Here is a 20,804-nt window from a genome sequence, read left to right on the forward strand (position 1 = left end):
AGAAATAAAAAAGGATCGGGTCTTAAGGCATGAAATACTCTTCCCCTGCAGCAGTGTTCACTGTGTCTGTCGGCAGCACGGAGAGAGCCGTTATCGTAAAAAGAAACAAAACCAGATCTTTTTCTGTTAAAATGTCTTTGTAGGTTGTTGTTTGCATCAAGACTACCTAATCGAGACACTTGCTGTCAGTTTAAAACATTTTTTAAAAGACTAGCCTTTATAAGCAGATCCAGTTCCAGCATTCATCGCCAGTTCGTTTCCGCTGATGGTGCTTAGTCTGGTCACTAGAGTTTAATCTGTTTTTGCTCTTCGCTGATTTTGTTTTACGCTTCGCCTACAGGACTTCAAACCATGAGTGTTCACCTGAGTCGCACTTCTCCAAGAGCAGCCTTATCCTCACTGAAAATCCTGGGAACTCCAAGCTACGCCAAGACCTCCAGCCATGCCAAAATTCCAAGCCACGCCAAAAATAAAACTCAATTACTTACCATCTTACTTACCTGTGTTTTCCTTTCGGGTTGGGATTCTCCTGGCTTAAGTTACACAACCCTCATTTTAATTGGACTCACCATTGTGTAACTAATTGGAGTGCCTTCTGTATGGTCAATTGTCTCCAGTCGGCCATCCCGTCTGTTTCACCACCTGTACCTAGTACCAGTCGCGTCTAGGTTAAAGCTAGCGCTTTGCCTCCCCTTCGACCCAACGATTGCTCCATAAACTTTCTGAGTGGTGCTACCCTACCTAAAAGTAGATTGTTCAACTTATCTGGTCCCGAGAAAGCAGCCATGGAAAGCTATATTCAGGAGGCTTCACCGGTGGGTGCCGGGGGGTTTTTTGTTGAGAAGAAGGATAAATCCTTATGCACTTGTATAGACTCTTCTTTCTCTTTCGGCTTTTCCCATCAGGGGTCGCCACAGCGAATCATCCTTTTCCACCTCACTCTATCATGAACATCTTCTACCCTAACATTAGCCAACTTCATGTCCTCTGTTAAGACATCCATGTATCTCCTCTTTGGCCGTCCTCTTGCCCTCCTGCCAGGCAGCTCCATCTCCAACATCCTTCTACCAATATATCCACTATCCCTCCTCTGAACATGTCCAAACCATCTCAGTCTGGCTTCTCTGACTTTGTCGCTAACACAGGCAACATGTGCCGTCCCTCTGATGTACTCGTTCCTTATCCTGTCTAACCTGGTCACTCCTAAGGAGAACCTCAACATCTTCATCTCCGCTACCTCCATCTCAGCCTCTTGTCTCTGTCTCACTGCTACCGTCTCTAACCCATAGAGCAGAGCTGGTCGCACCACTGTCTTGTACACCTTTCCTTTGAGTCTTGCTGGCACTCTTCTGTCACACAACACTCCTGACACTTTCCTCCACCCGCTCCAACCTGCCTGCACTCGCCTCTTCACCTCTTCTCCACACTCCCCATCACACTGAACTGTTGACCCCAAGTACTTAAACTCCTGCACCTTCTTCACCTCAGCCCCCTGTAACCTAACGCTTCTACCTTGATCCCTCTCGTTCAGACACATGTATTCTGTCTTACTACGACTGACCTTCGTGCCTCATCTTTCCAGAGCAAACCTCCACCTCTCTAGCTGTTCCTCCACCTGCTCTCTACTCTCACTGCAAATTACAATGTCATCCGCAAACATCATTGTCCAGGGAGATTCCTGTCTTACCCCGTCTGTCAGCCTGTCCATCAGCATAGCAAACAAAAAAGGACTCAAAGCTGATCCTTGGTGTAGTCCCACCTCCACCTTGAACTCCTCTGTCTGACCTACAGCACATCTCACCACCGTCATACTTCTCTCATACATGTCCTGAACTACTCTGACAAACTTCTCTGCCACTCCAGACGACCTCATACAGTACCACAGCTCCTCCCTCGGCACCCTGTCATACGCCTTCTCTAAATCTACAAACACACAATGCAGCTCCTTCTGACCTTCTCTGTACTTTTCCATCAACATTCTCAAAGCAAAAATGGCATCAGTGGTGCTCTTACGGGGCATGAAACCATACTGCTGCTCACAAATCTCCACCTTCTTCCTAAGCCTGGCTTCCACTACTCTTTCCCACAGCTTCATTGTGTGGCTCATCAACTTTATTCCTCTATAGTTGCTGCAGTTCTGCGTGTCACCCTTGTTCTTAAAGATCGGGACCAGAACGCTTCTCCTCCATTCCTCAGGCATCTTCTCACTCTCTAAAATCCTATTGAACAACCTCGTTAGAAATTGCACTGCTGTCTCTCCTAAGCACTTCCATACTTCCACAGGTACGTCATCAGGACCAACGGCCTTTCCGCTCTTCATCCTTTTCAGAGCCTTCCTAACCTCATCCTTTCCAATCTCTGCTACTTCCTGCTCCACAACAACCACATCTTCCTCCCTTCTTTCCCTGTCATTTTCCACGTTCATCAGCTCCTCAAAATACTCCTTCCATCTTTTCTGTACACTCTCCTGGGTTGTTAGCACCTTTCCATCTCTGTCCTTAATCACCCTTATCTGTTGCACGTCCTTCCCATCTCTGTCTCTCTGTCTGGCTAGCCTGTACAAGTCCTTCTCTCCTTCCTTTGTGTCTAGCCTGTCATATAGCTCATCGTAAGCTTTCTGTTTGGCCTTTGCCACCTCTCTCTTCACTCTACGCTGCGCTTCCTTGTACTCCTGTCTACCTTCCTCAGTCCTTTCTACATCCCACTTCCTTTTAGCCAATCTCTTCCTCTGGACGCAGTCCTGTACTTCCTCATTCCACCACCAAGTGTCTTTACCGTCTTTCCTCTTTCCAGATGACACACCTAGCACCTTCCTACTTGTTTCCCTGATAATCTCTGCTGTAGTTTCCCAGTCATCTGGAAGCTCATCCTAACCACCCAGGACCTGTCTCAACTTCTGCCTAAATTCCTCACAAGTTTCTTCATTCTGTAGCTTCCACCACTGGGTCTTCTTATCTGTTTTCCCTCTCTTCTTCTTCCTGACCTCCAGAGTCATCTTACACACCACCATGCGGTGCTGTCTGGCTACACTCTCTCCTACCATCACTTTGCAGTCATTAATCTCTCTCAAATGACCTCGTCTACATAGGATGTAGTCCACCTGAGTACTCCTACCTCCACTTCTGTATGTCACTCTATGTTCCTCTTTCTTCTGGAAGTAAGTGTTGACTACAGCCATTTCCATCCTCTTCGCAAAGTCCACCACCATCTGTCCCTCCAGATTCCTTTCCTTCACACCAAACCTGCCCATCACCTCCTCATCACCTCTGTTGCCCTCACCAATATGCCCATTAAAGTCTGCTCCAATAACAACTCTCTCTCCTCTGGGGATACTCTCTATGACCTCATCCAACTCACTCCAGAATCTCTCCTTCACTTCTAACTCACAGCCAACCTGTGGCGCATACCCACTGACTACATTCACCATCACCCCTTCAATTTCTAACTTTAGGCTCATCATCCTGTCTGAGACTCTTTTCACCTCTAGAACGCTGTTTACAAACTGCCCCTTCAGAATCACACCTACCCCGTTTCTTTTCCTATCAACACCATGATAGAACAGTTTGTATCCTCCTCCAATACTACGTGCCTTGCTGCCCTTCCACCTTGTCTCCTGCACACACAGTACATCTACCTTCCTTCTCTCCATCATGTCTGCCGGCTCTCTGCCTTTCCCTGTCATTGTGCCAACGTTAAGAGTCCCTATTCTCAAACCTATGTTCCTGCCTTTTCCCTTCTCTCTCTGGCCACGGACCCTTCTGCCTCCCCTCTTTCTTCCACCAACAGTAGTCAAATTTCCACCGTCACCCTGTAGGTTAACAGCATCGGTGGCGGTCGTTGTTAACCCGGGCCTCGACCGATCCGGTATGTCTAAAGTGTTGTGGATGATTCGCATGGTTATTTTGGCGATTTTTACGCCGGATGCCCTTCCTGACGCAACCCTCTCTATTTATCCGGGCTTGGGACTGGCACAGAGGCAACTGGCTTGCAACCCCTGTGGCTAGATTTGCACTTGTATAGACTACCGTAAGTTAAATCAAATAACCATCAAGGACAAATATTCTCTCCCTCTCATTAGTTCCGTTTAAATTCTGTCCAGGATGGCCGCATCTTCTTAAAATTGGCCCTGCTAAAGGCCTACCACCTCATTGGCATTAAGGAAGGTGACGAGTGGAAAACGGCCTCCAACACACCCCCAGGCCATTATGAATACCCGGTGATGCCCTTCGGTTTAACCAATGCCTTTCAAAGACTGGTTAAGGACGTTCTAAGAGACTTTCTCAATGGTTTTTTTATTTGTTTACGTCAACGATATTCTCATTTACTCCCAGAACCCTGCTCAACACGAGAACCACGTCCTTCTAGTTCTTGTGAGACTTTTGGAAAACCAACTCTTTGTTAAGTCCGAAAAGTGTTAATTTCATGTTTCCATGTTTCAATTCCTGTATTACATCATTGAGGCTGGCCGTATCCGACCGATCCTTCTAAAATTTAAGCAGTCGTCAACTGGGAACCCCCTGATCCCCGTTAAAAACTCCAACAGTTTTTGGGGTTCGCAAACTTTTACCGCCGTTTAATTAGGAACTACAGCAGTATCGCTGTCCCCTTAACCAAACTCACATCTACCAACAAGCCTTACAATTGGAATCCTGAAGCTCAGACTGCTTTTGTGAATCTCAAGAAACTCTTCGTCACAGCCCCCATTCTCATTCAACCGGAGCACACACGGAGTTTATCGTGAAAGTGCACGCCTCTGATTCTGGTGTGGGAGCTGTCCTCTCTCAAAAAGAGGAATCTTCGGGCAAGCTCAAACCTTGTGCCTTCTTGTCACGAAAACTTTATCCCGCTGAAAAAAACTAAGACGTTGGAAATCGTGAACTGCTGGCAATCAAGCTCGGATTGGAGGAGTGGCGCTACTGGCTGGATTTGTTTGACGGTACTTGGTCTGGTCACTAGAGCTTAATCTTTGCTCATGTGTTTTTGCTCTTCGCTAATTTTGTTTTATGCCTCGCCTACAGGAGTTCAAACCACGAGTGTTCACCTGAGTCACACTTCTCCAAGAGCAGCCTTATCCTTACTGAAAATCCTGGGAACTCCAAGCTACGCCAAGACCTCCAGCCACGCCACGAGTCCTTGCCACGACAAGACCTCCAGCCACGCCACGACTCCAAGCCACGCCAAAAATAAAACTCAATTACTTACCATCTTACTCACCTGTGTTTTCCTTCCGTGTTCCAGCGCCTGGGTCTATCTTGCCTTGCAAGTCATGACACTTACCTTAGTTTAGCTGTTTTTGTATGCCTCCTGTGATCCGTCCGTAATCTGGCAATGAAAGCTCTAGCAATGAAATATGATATGGAAGTTTTTTTGGAGCATAATTAAAAATAAAAGTCAATACCAGAAATGCTTTTTCATTTTGAAAATGAAACTGTATTTGTTGACTCAAAATGAAAAAGAAAAAGCAATCCGCAAAACCGCGTTTTCCTTTTCTACTTCAACACCGCTTATTCTGTCACTTAATTAAAATGATAAAGAACATGGTATTTAGGAGCCGGTTTGGCTCATGCTGGTTTGCGGCACCTTCCATCCGTGAAACCAGGGTTCGACTCCAGGCTGCTCCCTGTTCCCTTCTCTACTTCTGTGCCTGTCCCAAACCCAGTTGCTTTGAGAGGGTTGCGTCAGGAAGGGCATCCGGTGTAAAACATTGCCAAGTTTACCATGCAACTCATTCGTTGTGGCGACCCCTGATGGGAAAAGCCAAAAGAGAAACAACAAAGAACATGGTATTTGACATTTCATTTTCAAAATGTTCTCTAGTAAATGTGTAGCAAAATTAGTTTAGAAATATCTAATTTGATCATTAAAATGGATTAACAGAAATGCTTTTTCATTTTCACAATTTAACTGCATCAAATGACTCAAAAATAAAATAAAATATCACTCCTTCAATATGCTTTTCCATTTTCTTCTTTAACATCACTCATTCTGTGACATAATTAAAGCGAAAATGCATAGAGGGGATTGCATTTTCATTTTCACATTCACCCTGCTTTTTCTTTTTAATTTTGAGTCAACAAATGCAGCTTCATTTTGAAAATGAAAAAGAATTTCTGGTATTGACTTTTATTTTTAATTATGCTCCAGAAAAACTTCAATAATATGGTTCATTTCTGCTTTTCCTCAATTCGTTCAGACTATTTCAGTCTTTGTGGGACTGCTTACATTGTAACTTCCAACAGTATTAAAGGAGCAGTGGTTCAGTGTCCTGCAACCTCCTGGCACCCTGTTCTTGTTCTGCATGGTTTTGATGAGCTGAAGGCATCACCTATAGTGTGCTGCAATCTTAGAATGATTTATTCTACTTTTGTTTGTTTCCTCAGGATGCACACGTGCACTATTGAACTTTAATGAGGAGCTTAAACAGTTGCTGGTTTCCATGGGAACGCTTCATTATCTGCCTGTTTTCTTGCTTGAAAGCCACAAAGGAAGCTAAAAGAAGTCCCTTCAGTGTTTTTGCTCTTCATGTCGTTAATTTGGATTTTCTGTGCCTGTCTGATGTAAGTGGGTCTGATGAGGGTTTCTGGGTGTCTCATTAGAAGCAGGATAAACAGATTTATTGTAAGAGCGTCAGGTTATAAAAAGCGTAGAGCGGAGGAGTTCTTCTTTTGCAGAAAGGTTTATTGGTGTTTGCGGGGTTTCTCACGAAGCCTCTTTAGCCTCGAGGTTTGGTTTCAGGAAATAGCATTCATCCATGAGCTGAAGAGACATGGAGCTGCTGATGCTTGAAGGTCTGTGAGTCTCTTTACTTCTCTGCTCGTCCTAAATTTGACAACATTGATAAAAGCTAACAAGTTTTTGTAACAATGAAAGTGACTGAAGTGACAAACAAATCAAAATCTAATGGCAATGAATTCATCTCACATTTTTTTACAAGAAATAAAAAAGCCTAAATGTCGGATTGTTTATATAGCTACATAACTCCACACATTTTTAGTATCATTCTTTGCAAGTCCCCTTCTATCAGGTTTCCATCCCAAGCATTAAATACAGGATTTGATGCTCCTGAAAGTAAGTGACTTAAAATCTGCAGCAGACCTAAAAATTACTTTGTAAATAAATAAAAAAAACAATCCAGAAAAGAACATATTGTTTTTTCTGTCTTGATTTCTTTTATGTTGTTTTTTACTGGTTCAGTGTTTTTTCTGTAATTTTTCTTTGCAGTTTTTGTCATTTTAAAACTACAAAGCATTTTTTCAAAGCCTTAGAGGCTTGTTTTTTGGCTTTTGACAAATGATTTTTTTTTTACATTCTTATTTTTAAATTCATAAAAAATGTCTTAGAACAAACATTTTTCGTCCCAAAATAAAAGTTAAGACTCCGAAGACGATGACAATAATCATCAGAATCAACAATAGTCATGTGTTCATAAATATCAGGAGACACAAATCTTCCTCTCTCATTTAGAAATGACTGAACCGGATCCATGTTCCCAGGTGGATCCAGTTCCTACAAGTCAGATGCTCAATGATCAGAGTGAAGTCCTACAAACCTGGTCCGTACCGCAATGGTTTCTGGACTTTCTTTAGTCCAGTTTTACATTTTACAGACAAGCTCCTGCTCAAAATTCTGCGCTTAAACACAAACAGAAGACATGTCAAATATTTAATTTAATCAAAGCACATGAGAGAGTAAAAGTGACTGTTTTTTACGTCTTGTTTTGTTTTCCCTGGACTTTGATTGTTTGGTTTAATTTTTTAGACTGGTCTAGGTGCATCGCCTCTGTTCCAACTGAATCTGGATTCTCAAGGCTCTGAGTTTCACAGACAAGCAGATTTTGACACTTCAGCGACAAATATGCAATTCATTCCTGTCTGAAAATGAAAAACAAATTTCGAATTTTCTACTCTTGTGTTGGATGAAGGAATTCTCTGAGGAGAGAAATGTGAGACCATACAGGAGTTGACCTGTGTGGTCACAGCAGGGGGGCTTATTTGCATCAGTGGATTACCAGAACCCAAACCTTCACACATCCTTGTCATCCACAAAGCAGGGATTTTAACCGTCTCTCCCTTCTTTTCAGGTGCAGGAGCCTCTGTTTCTTTAAATCAGAGGTCAGTGTTTGTGAACGAGACATGGGAGCTTGGTACCCCCATGTTCTTCATCATCCAGGGACTTGCCAGCATTGGCGAGAAGAGGGTGGTCCTTTTTGTCATCCTACTGCTGGGATACCTGGTTATCCTGGGGGGAAACAGCATGATCATCTTTGTGGTACGAGGCAGATGTTAACTCGTGTTTAGCCTGAAGCACAGGTCTTGATTCTGTCGTCTTCCTTCTGCAGACGCTCTCTGACCCCAGGCTCACCTCCCCCATGTACTTCTTTCTCCAAAACCTGTCTTTTGTGGACCTGGTCTATACCACAACCACCATCCCCAACATGCTGGCTGGTTTCCTCATAGACCAACTGACCATCTCCATCCCGGGCTGCTTCCTACAGATGTACTTCTTCACTCAACTTGCTGTGACGGGACGTGCCATCCTCACCGTCATGGCTTATGACCGCTACTTGGCCGTCTGCAACCCCCTGCGCTACACCGCCATCATGACCCGGTCAGTGCGGATGCTGCTGGTCACAGGAGCCTGGTGCTTCGGCTTGCTCTGCACACTGCCGCCTACAGTACTGGCCTTCCTGCGGCCTTACTGCGGCCCCAACATGGTCCGGCACAGCTGGTGTGACCTGTCGTCTGTCAGAACCCTGGCGTGCGCCGACACCTCCATTGACAATGTCCTGTCCCTGTCCTTTGCCATGGTTGCGCTGCTCACCACAGGGGTCCTCATTCTCACCTCGTACTTCCTAATCGCCACCTCAATGTACCAGATGGGCGTCCCCGAGAGGCTGAAGGCCTTCAGCACATGTGCCGCACACCTGACTGTGGTCTCCATCTCGTACAGCGCCGCCTCCTTTGTCTACATTTCATATCGAGTGGGAAACTTTTCATCAGAGGTATGACATGCAGCTCACTTGAAAAATACAGAGCAATCTAACCACTGCACCGGGGTCCACATATTAAAACGCGACAAAGGCATAAATTAATATAATATAATTCCTTTGTGATTAAATTTACATTTTGGAGCGCTGAACACAAAAATGTTAGGCAAAAAGAAAAGACTGCATACAGTTTAGGGCTGCAACCAGTCGCTGTCTGAATATTATTTTCAAACTTCATTTTCTATGATCTTTTGTAAACTTCAAACGAGTAAGATTGCCTTTAAAGACCTACACCAACAAAAATGGTGTTTTCTGTGCTTTTAACATGTTCTTGTAGCATTTTTCTGATGACGTAAGAAATATATAGAAGAATTTAACATTAGAACTGTGTTTCTGAGGATTTCTTTAGTCAAATCGTAATGAGTCAGGAGCAGATAAAAACCTGCAGTTTGAAAAAGATCAAAGTTGTGATGCAACAACTGAAATGGTCGGACCAACTCTCTGTGTTCCGCTCCATTCTGATTCAACCACTTGCAGACAAATAGATCCATGTACGTCTTTTTTTTTTCCTCGTCTGAGCTGGAGTCTGGATCAAAACTGAACAGCTGGATAGATTCAATATTTTTCACCATTTTTGTTGCATTGCCAATGTTAGCTTGGGGTTGTGAAACTAGCGAGAGAGAGATTATAGCAGGAATGATGGGAAATCAGTGGATGGTTGCTTCCATGCCAACAGACCCGCCCACAACTCAGAGTCAGATTTCTAATTAACTCCTCCCACTCCACAGAAAGTGTATCCAATAAAACGACACAGGTTTTTAGATTGTGGCAAAAACAGTTTAATCATAATTACCAGACATCTGGGAACACTTTGAAAACAAATCAAAAGGTGATCAGAGTGGGTCTTTAAAAAAAAGGGAAGTTGACTTACTTTCCACACTATGTCACACTTAAAAGCCTTTTTTTATTTTTCAAAAAAATGCAACAGCAGGCCTATGTCTTACATATTGATAAATTCTGGTCAAAATGTTTGGTTAGGGGGTTATTGTGAATACGCTAACAAGGCTGGGTTTACTGGGCTAACAAGGCTGGGAGTCAGAGTAGTCACAAGTAATGATTGTTTTAGCGGATGCTTTGTTGTGTTGCAAACAAGGTTGAGAGTTACTGTGAGCACAGTTAATGAAGTTTACTGAAAGTCAAACTTATCTCTGACTCTTTAAACTCACTCAATGTGCCTTATGGTTAAGTGCACCATTTGACACACAGTAATTTCAAAAATAGACCATTCATTGATGTTGTGCCTTAAAATAACCCTTTAATGCCGAAAATAAGTAATTTTAACTTTGCCATCAATAGTTACTCCACATCTATTGTTACCCAAAAAAAATTATTTTACACAATCTATTCGTTTTGCAGCTGAAGCTGGTTTTCAAGATAACAAACTCAAGTTTTTTTACACAAAAAAGAAAAAGTGATAACCTTTCCAAGTTGATCAGTAAGCCTTGATCTTTTCACTAGCGAGTCTGTCCTTTGGGGAGAAAACAGTCAGTACATTAAAGAAGGTTTCTTTATTACCACAGAGGAAAACATGGTTTTCACAGTTGCTGTGGGTCATATTTATAGATGGCTGCAGCTCTGAGTCTTTGGTGGATACTTCACCCCATCCCTGAATCTCTGCATCCTCACAGCGGTGAGATGGAAGAACGGTCAGATGACAGCTGCTCTTACTTTTTCAGGTGCGCATCATTGTGTCTGTGCTGTACTCCGCGCTGACCCCATTCCTCAACCCCATGATCTACAGTCTGAGGAACAAGGAGCTGAGGATAGCCATCAGGAAGACTCTGGCCTCCTTCAGACCTGCTGCCACGTCTACTGTAAAGGCCATCAGTACATAACAACCATCCAACCAGAACTATCAAGAGTTCAGATCATCCTACAAATGCATCAACCTCCATCCACGGACACATTGAACAGTTCCACCATCAAATTGAGTTTCTCTTGATCTATGATCCACTTCTGAAGCTCTGTCTGTATCTGTCATGTCTCTCAGATTGTACTTCTGTGTCTGTTTGACTGCATCAGGTTGATGCTGTTCTGAACTGGTTCAAGGAGTTCTGGATCCCTCAGGACAAAAGTTCTGAATCTCTTTAATTATTTTTGATCAGCAGCTTAAAAGGGTTCTTTGTGTTTGCTTGTCTTCCTCTTGGCAAAATGTTTTTCCAAATCAAATCTGTACAGGATTGAAATCCATGTTAAAGAATTTATATACATGGACTTGTTTTAAATTTAGGGAGATAAGTATTTGAGTTTTCCATTTTTTGATTTTTTGTCATTTTCAATCTGTCACTATTTAAATGAATCGACCATTAGGATGGCAAACTGACAATTTCTTTTTAAGTGGGCAAACCTACAAAACAAGTAAGGGATCAAATACTTGTTTCCTCCCTTGTACATATATACATGTGTCTTATCGTGTGACTCAGCTGATGTCCTGCACGGCCACAGATGTCTGGAACCAACTGCAGCCTTTGATAATGAGGACCATTCTATCTTGCCGACACATTTGTCTCATTAGGTCAGATTCAAGTTGATTGTGGTCCACTAGGACATCTTATCAGATAGAATCATGTCTGTTATGATCTGTCAGATCTTCTTCTGCACCTCTGACCTTTAGGGTTCCACAAGGGTCAATCTTAGGCCATGAGTTTCTGTCCCTGTATCTAACGTCTCTACCTGCCTGTGTGCAAATGACCTCCCTTTCTCTGGATTAACTTCAGAAATGTTCAGATGAGATGAAGCTCTGGTGGTCACGGAATTTCTGTTGAAAGGAAAATAAGTCATGGTGTGTGGCCCTCAGGTTCTGTGAATGTACTCCTGGTCTTCAGCCATTGGACCCTTAAAGTACTACATCTGAAGAACTTTGGTTGAGGGTCAACCTTCAACACAACCTTTTAAAAACGTGTACATGTTGTTGAGGCTAGTTTTTTCCAATTGTAGCCATTTAACCAGAGTCAAGCTCTTCCTAATTCCCAGTCACCTGGAAAAACCCATTCACACACTTATTAGTTCACACGGAAAATATGAATAATCTCTAAGTGGGAATGAATCAAGCAGTTGTCTGCAGTTTGTCCAAAATGCAGCTGTGGATTTCTCAGCAAATGCTTACAAATGAGATCCCATCACCCCTGCTCTGTACTACTCACTGCTCAGAGGCCCTCTTAAGCTACTTTAATATGTTTTTAAAAAAAAAATCAATTCGCCCCTCATCAAAATGAGCTTTTATGCAAACACAAGCCAGCAGATCTTTGTGTTCAGCTGATCAAAACCTGCTGGTAAATCGTCAGTCATGGCGTGGACTGATCTGTCTGCAGTCTTTTTAGTTAAAATAGTGTTTTATGCTTGAAAGGAACTGCGTCACTGTTTTACTGTTTACTTTCTAATACTGTGGGGCCTCGAATGCAAATTGTTCCAGGGGTGTGTTTGACAGGGGAAACATGGGAATTAATTGTAATTACATAAAAATGAATGTAGAGATTACAATTAAAAATAAATACTTAATATAAATTGATCCACTGATCTTTCAAACTCGCTAAATCCTATCTTACCCAAAGTTAATTATCTATTCTCAATGATTCCCACACAACCGCCATTAAAATGGTTCAAAACATTAGACTCATCCATATCAAGCTTTCTATGGAACAATAAACCTGCAAGAATTAGTCTAAAAACTTTAAAATCTGCAAAAAGCTGTGGAGGATTAGAATTACCTAATTTCCACAATTACTTTCTTGCAAATAGACTACAATACATCTTAAAATGGTTAAAAAATAATCCAGAAACCAACTCATGGTTAGACTTGGAACAGGCGTTATGTGGAAAGATCAACCTGTCAGATCTTCCATTTATCAGCCAAATAGTTAAAAGACAGGATTGTTTCAAAAGTACCAATATAAATGCCACCTTAACAGCCTGGTGGGAATTTCTCAAAATATCAAAATCATCAATTCAACCGTGCAAAATGACACCCATCTGGAACAACCCAGACATCCTCATAAACAAAAAGATTATCCACTTCCCAGCTTGGCAAGCAGGGGGCATAAAACAACTAGAGCACATAATTATTGATAGAAGATTCATAACTCCCCAGGAACTTCAAGACAAACATGGAATATATAACTTCTTGGAATATCAGCAACTTAAATCAATTATTACTAAAAAGTTTAAATACAGAGACAACGATTTAAAGCTACCAGATGTAGTTACCACTCTGATCAATTTCACAATGAATAAAACTCTCTCCAAAATATACAAACTTTTATGTAATTTAGATAATAATATTTCACTTCCGACAACAAAATGGGATGCGGATTTGAGCATCAGCACAGATGAAAGCTTTTGGTCAGAACTTTGTCTAAACACCTTTAAACTGACAAAAAGTCCAAATCTGCAGCTAATCCATTTCAAAACTCTTCACAGAATTTACTACACTGGACAGAGGATGTTCAAGATGGGTCTCAGTAACTCAGACATTTGTCAGCACTGTGACAGTAATCTACCCGACAATTACATGCATGCACTGTGGTTCTGCACGCCTGTCCAGGCTCTCTGGCAGCAGGTATGTGCCGATCTATCAGTCTGGCTTAAGGTTTCAATCACAGCTTCACCGTCACTTTGTGTGCTTGGTGACATGAGTGCCATCGATGTAGAAGGAGGATTAGGCTCTATCATTTTCATAACTCTTTGCATTGCTAAAAAAACTATTTTAATAAATTGGAAAAGCAAGAAAAATATAAATATAAGTCAACACAGAAATCTGCTGCTTGATCATATCAGCTTGGAAAAAATGTCAGCCCAAGGTTCAAGTAACTTTGAAAGAACTCAGTCTCTCTGGTCTCCCATAGCTAACTCCGTGACTTAGGGGGTGGGGGGGGCCTGGTCGTCGCCGCTCCTTGCCCTTCTGCCGTGGGCTGGGGTGGGGGTCGGGGCCTCCGGTGCCTGGCGGGGGGTGGTGGGGGCTCCGTTGGTCGGGGGGTCGGGTCCGGCGCCTGGGTTGGGCGGGCTGGGGCGCTGCGTGGTCCTCTGGGCTTGGGTGTGGGGGTGCGTGGTGGGGGGGTGGGGTGGTGGTCTGGCTTGGCTTGGGGGGGTGGTCCCTTTGCCTGTGCTGGGGGGGGTTGGCGGGGGGCGCTGCTCGGGGGGGGGCCCAGCGGCGCTGGATGGGCTTCCCACCTACACCTGGGGCTGGGATCGGCCCTTCCCTGGCTCTGGGGCGGGACGGGACAGCCCTCTTGGGGCCCCCGGTCGCTCTGGGTGTCATCCGCTTTGGCTGCGGGGTCTGGGGGGTGGTGGGGTGGGGGGTCTTGTCGGCCCTGCCTTGTGGGGGGGCATTCTGGGGGAGGGGGGGGGCACTATTGGTACGGGGCAGGGGGGGTTGACGGGTCGGGGTCTCCGCTGAGGCCATCGGCGGTTTCCCCGGCCGGTCGGCTGCCTCGGTCCCGTCGAGGCCTGACCAGAGCTCTTCCAGGGCCGGCGTTTGGGGGTGGGGGCCTGGGCTTGCTCCTGGGGGGGGCCGACGCTTTCTGGCTCCTCTCTCTCTGTGTGGGGGGGGGTGGTGCTGGGCCTGGGGTGTCGGCGCCTCCGGGGGTGGGGCCCCTGGGCTGGGTGGGCCTGGCCCCCTTGCTGGGGGGGGGGGGGGGCAGCTGTCTGACCACCGGGGGACAGTCTACCAGCTGTCCCCAACTTACCCCCTTCCTCATATAACCTCATAATAGGGTGAGGGGGTGGGGGGCTTAGCCTGCGATGAGCCTTGGGGGGGGGGGTTTACTAGGCAGTGGCCCCCCTCCCATGGTTGCCGTATGGAGTGGGCCCCCCCTCTTTCGGTTTTATTTGCACCTTAGACATGTAGGGCCCTTGGTAGGGGGGGTGCTTGGACATCACTGCCAGCAAGCAGCGGATGTCCTCCTGGCACCCTACCCGCCAATTTTAACCACACCTTAGACATTTAGGGTCCCTTGGTGGGGAGGGTGAGGGGACGTCACTGTGAGTAATCAGGAGATGTCCCCTCAGTGCCCTACCCGCCAATTTTAACTGCACCCCCCTTAGCACACACACCCCTCCCCCCTCAATATATACATTCCAACATAAACACACACACATGCACACACACACCCTCTCAAACACACATACACGCACACACATTTTGCAAGGAAGGTGGGACCTAGGGCCATCTGTCCCCTGCCTCTTCCCTGGTGGGGGGTACGGGCCCCTTTGCAACGGCGGCCGTGTCCCCGGGGTGCCGGCTTCCTGGGCCCGGCGGTGCTCTCTCCGCGCGGCGGGGGGGTTCACATTACATCTGAGCCGGGAGTGTTCGTGTCCCTGGGGGGTGGGTTCTGGTCCTTGCTCCTGGGCGCTGGGCCCCGCCATATTTCCAACTGTGGCCGAGCCTGGTCGGGCCATATTTACAACACCCCTTGTGGGCCCTCTTTTTTTCCCCGGGGTTCCCCCCCTCTTGGGCGGGGGCGGCGGGCCCCTGCCCCGCTCCTCCCTGGACCAGCCGCGGGCCGGGCGGATGGCTGCCTGGAGCGCGGAGCGGGTCTCCCTTGGGGGGTCCTGGCTCGTACCTGGGGTTGGGGCGGGGGGATGCCCGGAACTCCTGGGTGGTGGTGGGGTGCTCGTCTGGGGCTGTGGGCGTCCGTCTCCGGTGGGGCCCTGCGTTGGGTTCTCCCGGCGCGGCGGGGGGGCTGCTCTCCTGGTTGGGCTGGGGCGGCGCTCTCTCTCCCTCCGTGCTTCCCTGCTCTCTGGCTCTGGGGGCCTTGCGGCGGTCCTGCTGGCCCTGGCCTGGGTGGCGGGCTTGGTCGCCCGGGCGGCGGTTGTTCCCTGCCGGTTCCCGTGTGGCGTTGGGGGGATTCCGGCTGCCGCTGCTGCTGCGGTGGGGGTCTTGGGGTGGGGATGGCTGGGCACTCTCCCTCCTTCTTTCCACGTTCCACCATCCATTTTAGAAGAACATAAACACTCACCTGAGCACAGGTGTTAGCTCACCTTTGCACTTACAGTTTGCATGACTGAATGACTGAAATATTTCACACTAGTTGGTTTTAAGGCATAAGTATGCGTGTGAACACTATCTGTTTTGTATATATGTCGACAGGTGGACATTTTTTGCAGCTAGCAGGTGTGTTTATAACATTTGAGTGTGTGTGTGGACAGGCTCCGCCCTTATTGTACTACATTTGAACGTTACCATAATGATTAACAACCAGTAAACTTGTTGCTTTATGCTGCTTCATGGTCTTATCCCCCTTCCCCTCCTATTATCACCCCCTACCCCCCCTCTCTCTATCGTCCCTCTCTCTTCTTCCCCTCTTTCCTTTTCCGTCCGGTCCAACACCAAAGATTTTCAGACATGATTGAAATTAATAAAGTTTGGCCTCAATTACAAAAGGGGTTTATCCAGACATACCTTTGGTTTGTCTGAAGATTAATAACCCCTCTTGTTAAAGTAAAATCTGTCCAACACAAGAGGCCCTCAGCTCTCATCTGTCTGCCCAGCTGTTGGACAGGACAAGTTAAAAAAAAAAAAAAAAAAAAAAAAAAAAAAAACTCGCTAAATCCTTTATTGGGTTACAGGATTGCTGGAGCCTATCCCTGCTATTGTTGGCTGAAGGCAGGGTACATCATGAACACATCACCAGTCTGTTGCAGGGTCCTAACATGAATTTTTATTCTACTTTATAAATATAAAAGTTTAAAGTTACATTTAAATGTCATTAAAGCCACTTTTCTCCATGTCAGAATAAGCTGATTTTTATTGATCCTGTAAACGGTCGAACAGTCCTGATTGGTCAAAGAGTGTGTGTTATTTAGATCTCGCTGGCGACATCTCCAGTGTAAAAGGGTTAAAAGGTCAAGTCTTCTGATGTGAGATCCGAAAACAGTTGTTCTTTCATCCCTGATTAATTTCCTCTAAAGAGAAGTCCACCTTATTTGTTCAAATAAAGAAAATGTTGAAACAGCATAAATATTCTCTGTGTGAAACTCTATTGAGGCAAGAACCTGGCCTTTGCTCCATCACATGTGCTGATGACTCCTGGTGAACACGGCAGTGATTTTCTGCCTGACGGCTTTGATCTGGAGTCCATAGATGATGCCGTTCATGGCAGGAGGAACGACGTGGAACATGATGGAGGCAAGCTTTCTGTGCTCGGATAGCTCTGGAAAACGATGCAGGATGATGATGATCATGCCTGACACCATCATGATGACATATAAAGTGAGGTGTGTGGCGCAGGTCTGGAGCGCCCGGATGTTCACCGTCTTGGCCGGGTTTTTTAGGCAGACCACAATGATCCTCAGGTAGGTGAGCGTCAAGCTGCCGAGCGAGGAGCTGAGCAGCACGGCGGTGAACGCCAGGCCGTACAGGTTGTTGATGAAGACGTTCTCGCAGGACAGCTTAAAGAGTGAGGGGTTGTCACAGAACGGGTTAAAAATGACCCTTCTACAGCGCGACAGGCGCACACTGAGGCCCACCAGGATCAGGACCATGACCACAGAGACCCCCCAGGCCGACACCGACAGATTCACCACCATCCTGGCGCTCATGATGGACGAGTACTGCAGAGGTCTGCAGACGGCCACATAGCGGTCAAAGGCCATGATCATGAGCACGGTGTGGGTCATGGTGGCGTGCACGTGGCCACAGAAAGCCTGCAAGGCGCAGGCGGCGTAATGAATGATGCGCTCTGAGCTGGGCTTGAAGTGGTTGCTGAGCAGGTGGGGAACAATGATGGAGGCGCCAAAGACGTCGTTGATGCCCATGTTGCAGAAGAGCAGGTACATGGGCTGGTGGAGGCTCCTCTCCACGCTGATCAGCACCACCAGGCTGATGTTGGACAGCATGATGAAGACATAGATGAGCAGGAGAAGGATGAAGACAGGGATGGAGCTCTGAGCGGTCACGTTTAAGCCCTCAATGAGCAAAATGTCTGTCGCTGAACTCTGGTTCTCCATAGAGAAGGTTTAAGGAATCTGGAAAGAGGAGAGCATTCATGCAGGTGAATTCAGACAGACGATCCCGTGCACAGGTGTCTTAAAGTGAATGACAGCTGCGTTTTAGAAAACTAATCCAAATTTCTTTCTTTCTCTAAAACAAACTTTAAGAAAGTTCAGCTGTAACATGTCTTTTCATGATATATCAAAGGTTTTTGTGCTTTGACTTTGAGGTTGTTCTTCACAGTGAATCTGAATATTAAAAAAAATCTTGCTACAGGTCTACCATTTAATACAACTACTAAGTATGAATGCACGTTTGTCCTAAATAATTGAATTTCTTTGAAGCCTTTATCAGACATGTTTATAAGCAGGAATACCAAAAGCTTTCCATCACAGAAAAGGTTATTTTATCCCAATATTTTCTCACTTTGCTGCCTTTCTAGAATTTTCATGAACGTCTTTTTAATTTCATGATCATAAATATTGTTATTGTAAAAAAAAAAGTCCAGAAAAAACTGTGCAATTATCTGTCATTGCTCTGGTAAAACATATGGAACAACATTCTGCTATGACAGAAGAAGGTCAAATGAAGGATTCTCCAAATGCTGCTCCATCCTCACCTCTGAAGACATGGAGCTCCAACAGGAACACCAGCTGAAGATCATCCCTTCATGTTCCAACACAGCTGAGCTGCAACGGGTCAGAACCAACACAGACTAGCTGCAGGGCAGAACCAACACACTCGGTTGAGCTGCAGTGTGTCAGAACTAACACGGCTCAGCTGTGTGAGGCACCGCGTGTGCTGCAGAAGCTTTTTAAAGGTGTGGGTGTTTGCTGCTCGGATTTGTTACCCTATCAGGACCTGTTCTGGGAGATTCATGATCGGGACGCACACACTTCATGAAGGAGGGGTGCGTCTTTGCTCTGTTTGAAATGACATCACTGTTATGTTTTTCTACAACTCCTGCACAACTCTCTGTCAGTTTGTGTGTACATGTATGAGAGAGTGTGTGCATGACAAAGGCTCTTTGTCATCCACACTTTAACTATTAAAACTGTATCTGATCAGTGATCATTAATATAGGATACATTTCATGCATTAAACACAAATATGTTTGGTTTTGGCACCTTAGAGCAGTCAGATTCAACATAGCATATTTTTAGAGTAACAGACAAAAATAAGTTTGTGATTTTCAGTAATGCAGATTTTACATATTATTATACAGCTAAAGAAATTCTAGCTCCAGTAAAGCTGATGCAAATGTGAGAGTAGATTCTGGAGTGAAAATGATAAGTAAAAAACAGGTTTTAAAAAATCCATTTTATTTTCCTGCTTTTGTATGACAGTGAACCAGGTCATGTGACCTATGGCAGTCCCGTGGTCATGAGACTCTGAACAGCTCTTGGAGTTTTGAGCAGTTACAAAAACTTTTGAAAAAGATTAGAGTATCATGACAAAAGTGTATATTTCCATTATTCCATTAGCAAAACTTTTATAGTATATAGATCCAGGGCCCACCATTTAATTATTTTCAAGTATTTATTTGTTTATTTTTCTATAAATTGGGGTTCCAATTCATTAAAATCCCACAAACCCCTTAAGTTTTTCATCTCCATAGTGGGAAACCAAAGTGTCTCTGTACATTGTCTTGAATATATGAATATTTGAACATTGTTTGAGCTCCTGCCTTTGGCTGTTCCAAAGTTTAGTGCCACACACCGACACAGAAACCTTTCTTTGTAGTTCTAATAAATTTAATTTTAAACTTCCTCCTGAAGTCTCCTTCGCTTTCTAAGATTTGTTTTTGGATATTGAATGGTCACACTGTTCTACTGGCTCTGTAGATGTTGAACAACAAGATGACGTTCAAAAATCATCACGGTCATGTCGTTTTTAAAGTCAACATTAAGAAGAGTGTTTGTGTGATTAGAACAAACAGCTTCATCCGGTGTGGAAGCAGAAGATCTCTGACAGCGGGGAGTCATGAAGACGTTCCCAGCAAACGCTCAGTGTTCAGGTCGCCCTCGCTTGTGTTGAATGTTACCTGAAACAACTGCAGTGCACCGATGGACAGCCTTGAGTTTGAGCATGGTGTGTGTCCTCCATTAACCCTGACGAGCACACAAGTCCAATAATGGAACACTCAGATCAGGAAAGCCATTCCTTCCAATCACAGCCTTCCAGATGTCACTAGAATTTAAGCAGGAAAAGCCTCTCTGAGCAGGTCAAGTGACCTTTCATGTAACTCTATGTGTCTAACATTTAGTCAACATACTGTTATTGTTAGGGAATAATCTATTAAAATGATGATTTTAACATATTTTTTCTTGAATTTTCGCTTTGTCGTTCCTCGCCAGTGCTTGAAAAAACTGTTTTTTTTAAACATTTTGTGAACTTAGTTTATGTAAGACAAAGTCCAGCCACAATAAAGCTCTGTGAACAACAATATATTCTAGAGATATATACAAATTTACAGAAAGAAATATTTTGTTTCACTGAAAAAATAATCAGCAAAATACTTAAATGTCACAAAGCTTCATAGACATTTAAGAATTTAATAGAGCTACAGTAGTTGACTTGGTGTGGGGTAAGTACAGGAATTTGGCATCACACACTGAAATCATTTTTTAAGTAATGCCCCGCCCCCCTGGTCCTTGTGATCGGTTATCTTTTTAGCATAGCGGCTGTAGCATAGCCTTGTAGTGTGTACACAAACACTTTCTACAGGAATCATTCGCTTACCTTTGTTTAAATGACACTGCACTTTTTTGATCAGGAGATTTTTACCGGATCAGCCTGCAGACTGTGTTGACTCGTCTGTCATAAGAAACC

The 20,804-nt window shown here is 44.9% G+C and overlaps 2 protein-coding genes across 2 annotated transcripts; one reads left to right on the top strand and one right to left on the bottom strand.

Annotated features, from left to right (window-relative positions):
* The first annotated feature begins 6,466 nt into the window (after nucleotides 1-6,466).
* On the top strand, nucleotides 6,467-12,570 carry LOC101159375 (olfactory receptor 1002-like). Its single transcript, XM_020709095.1, has 4 exons — nucleotides 6,467-6,557; nucleotides 8,081-8,268; nucleotides 8,339-9,001; nucleotides 10,723-12,570. Exons 2-4 carry the CDS (start codon nucleotides 8,152-8,154, stop codon nucleotides 10,879-10,881), a joined length of 939 nt encoding a protein of 312 aa, XP_020564754.1. The 5' UTR covers nucleotides 6,467-6,557; nucleotides 8,081-8,151; the 3' UTR covers nucleotides 10,882-12,570.
* A 4,017-nt stretch (nucleotides 12,571-16,587) lies between these two features.
* On the bottom strand, nucleotides 16,588-18,804 carry LOC101159606 (putative gustatory receptor clone PTE03). The gene is made up of 2 exons (XM_004076745.4): nucleotides 18,592-18,804; nucleotides 16,588-18,007 (listed from the first exon to the last, which is right to left on the bottom strand). The coding sequence occupies exon 2, from the start codon at nucleotides 17,987-17,989 to the stop codon at nucleotides 17,051-17,053; it is 939 nt and encodes a 312-aa protein (XP_004076793.1). The 5' UTR covers nucleotides 17,990-18,007; nucleotides 18,592-18,804; the 3' UTR covers nucleotides 16,588-17,050.
* Between the last annotated feature and the right edge of the window lie 2,000 nt (nucleotides 18,805-20,804).

Source organism: Oryzias latipes, chromosome 14 (assembly GCF_002234675.1).
Source record: "Oryzias latipes chromosome 14, ASM223467v1".
NCBI classification, from domain to species: domain Eukaryota; kingdom Metazoa; phylum Chordata; class Actinopteri; order Beloniformes; family Adrianichthyidae; genus Oryzias; species Oryzias latipes.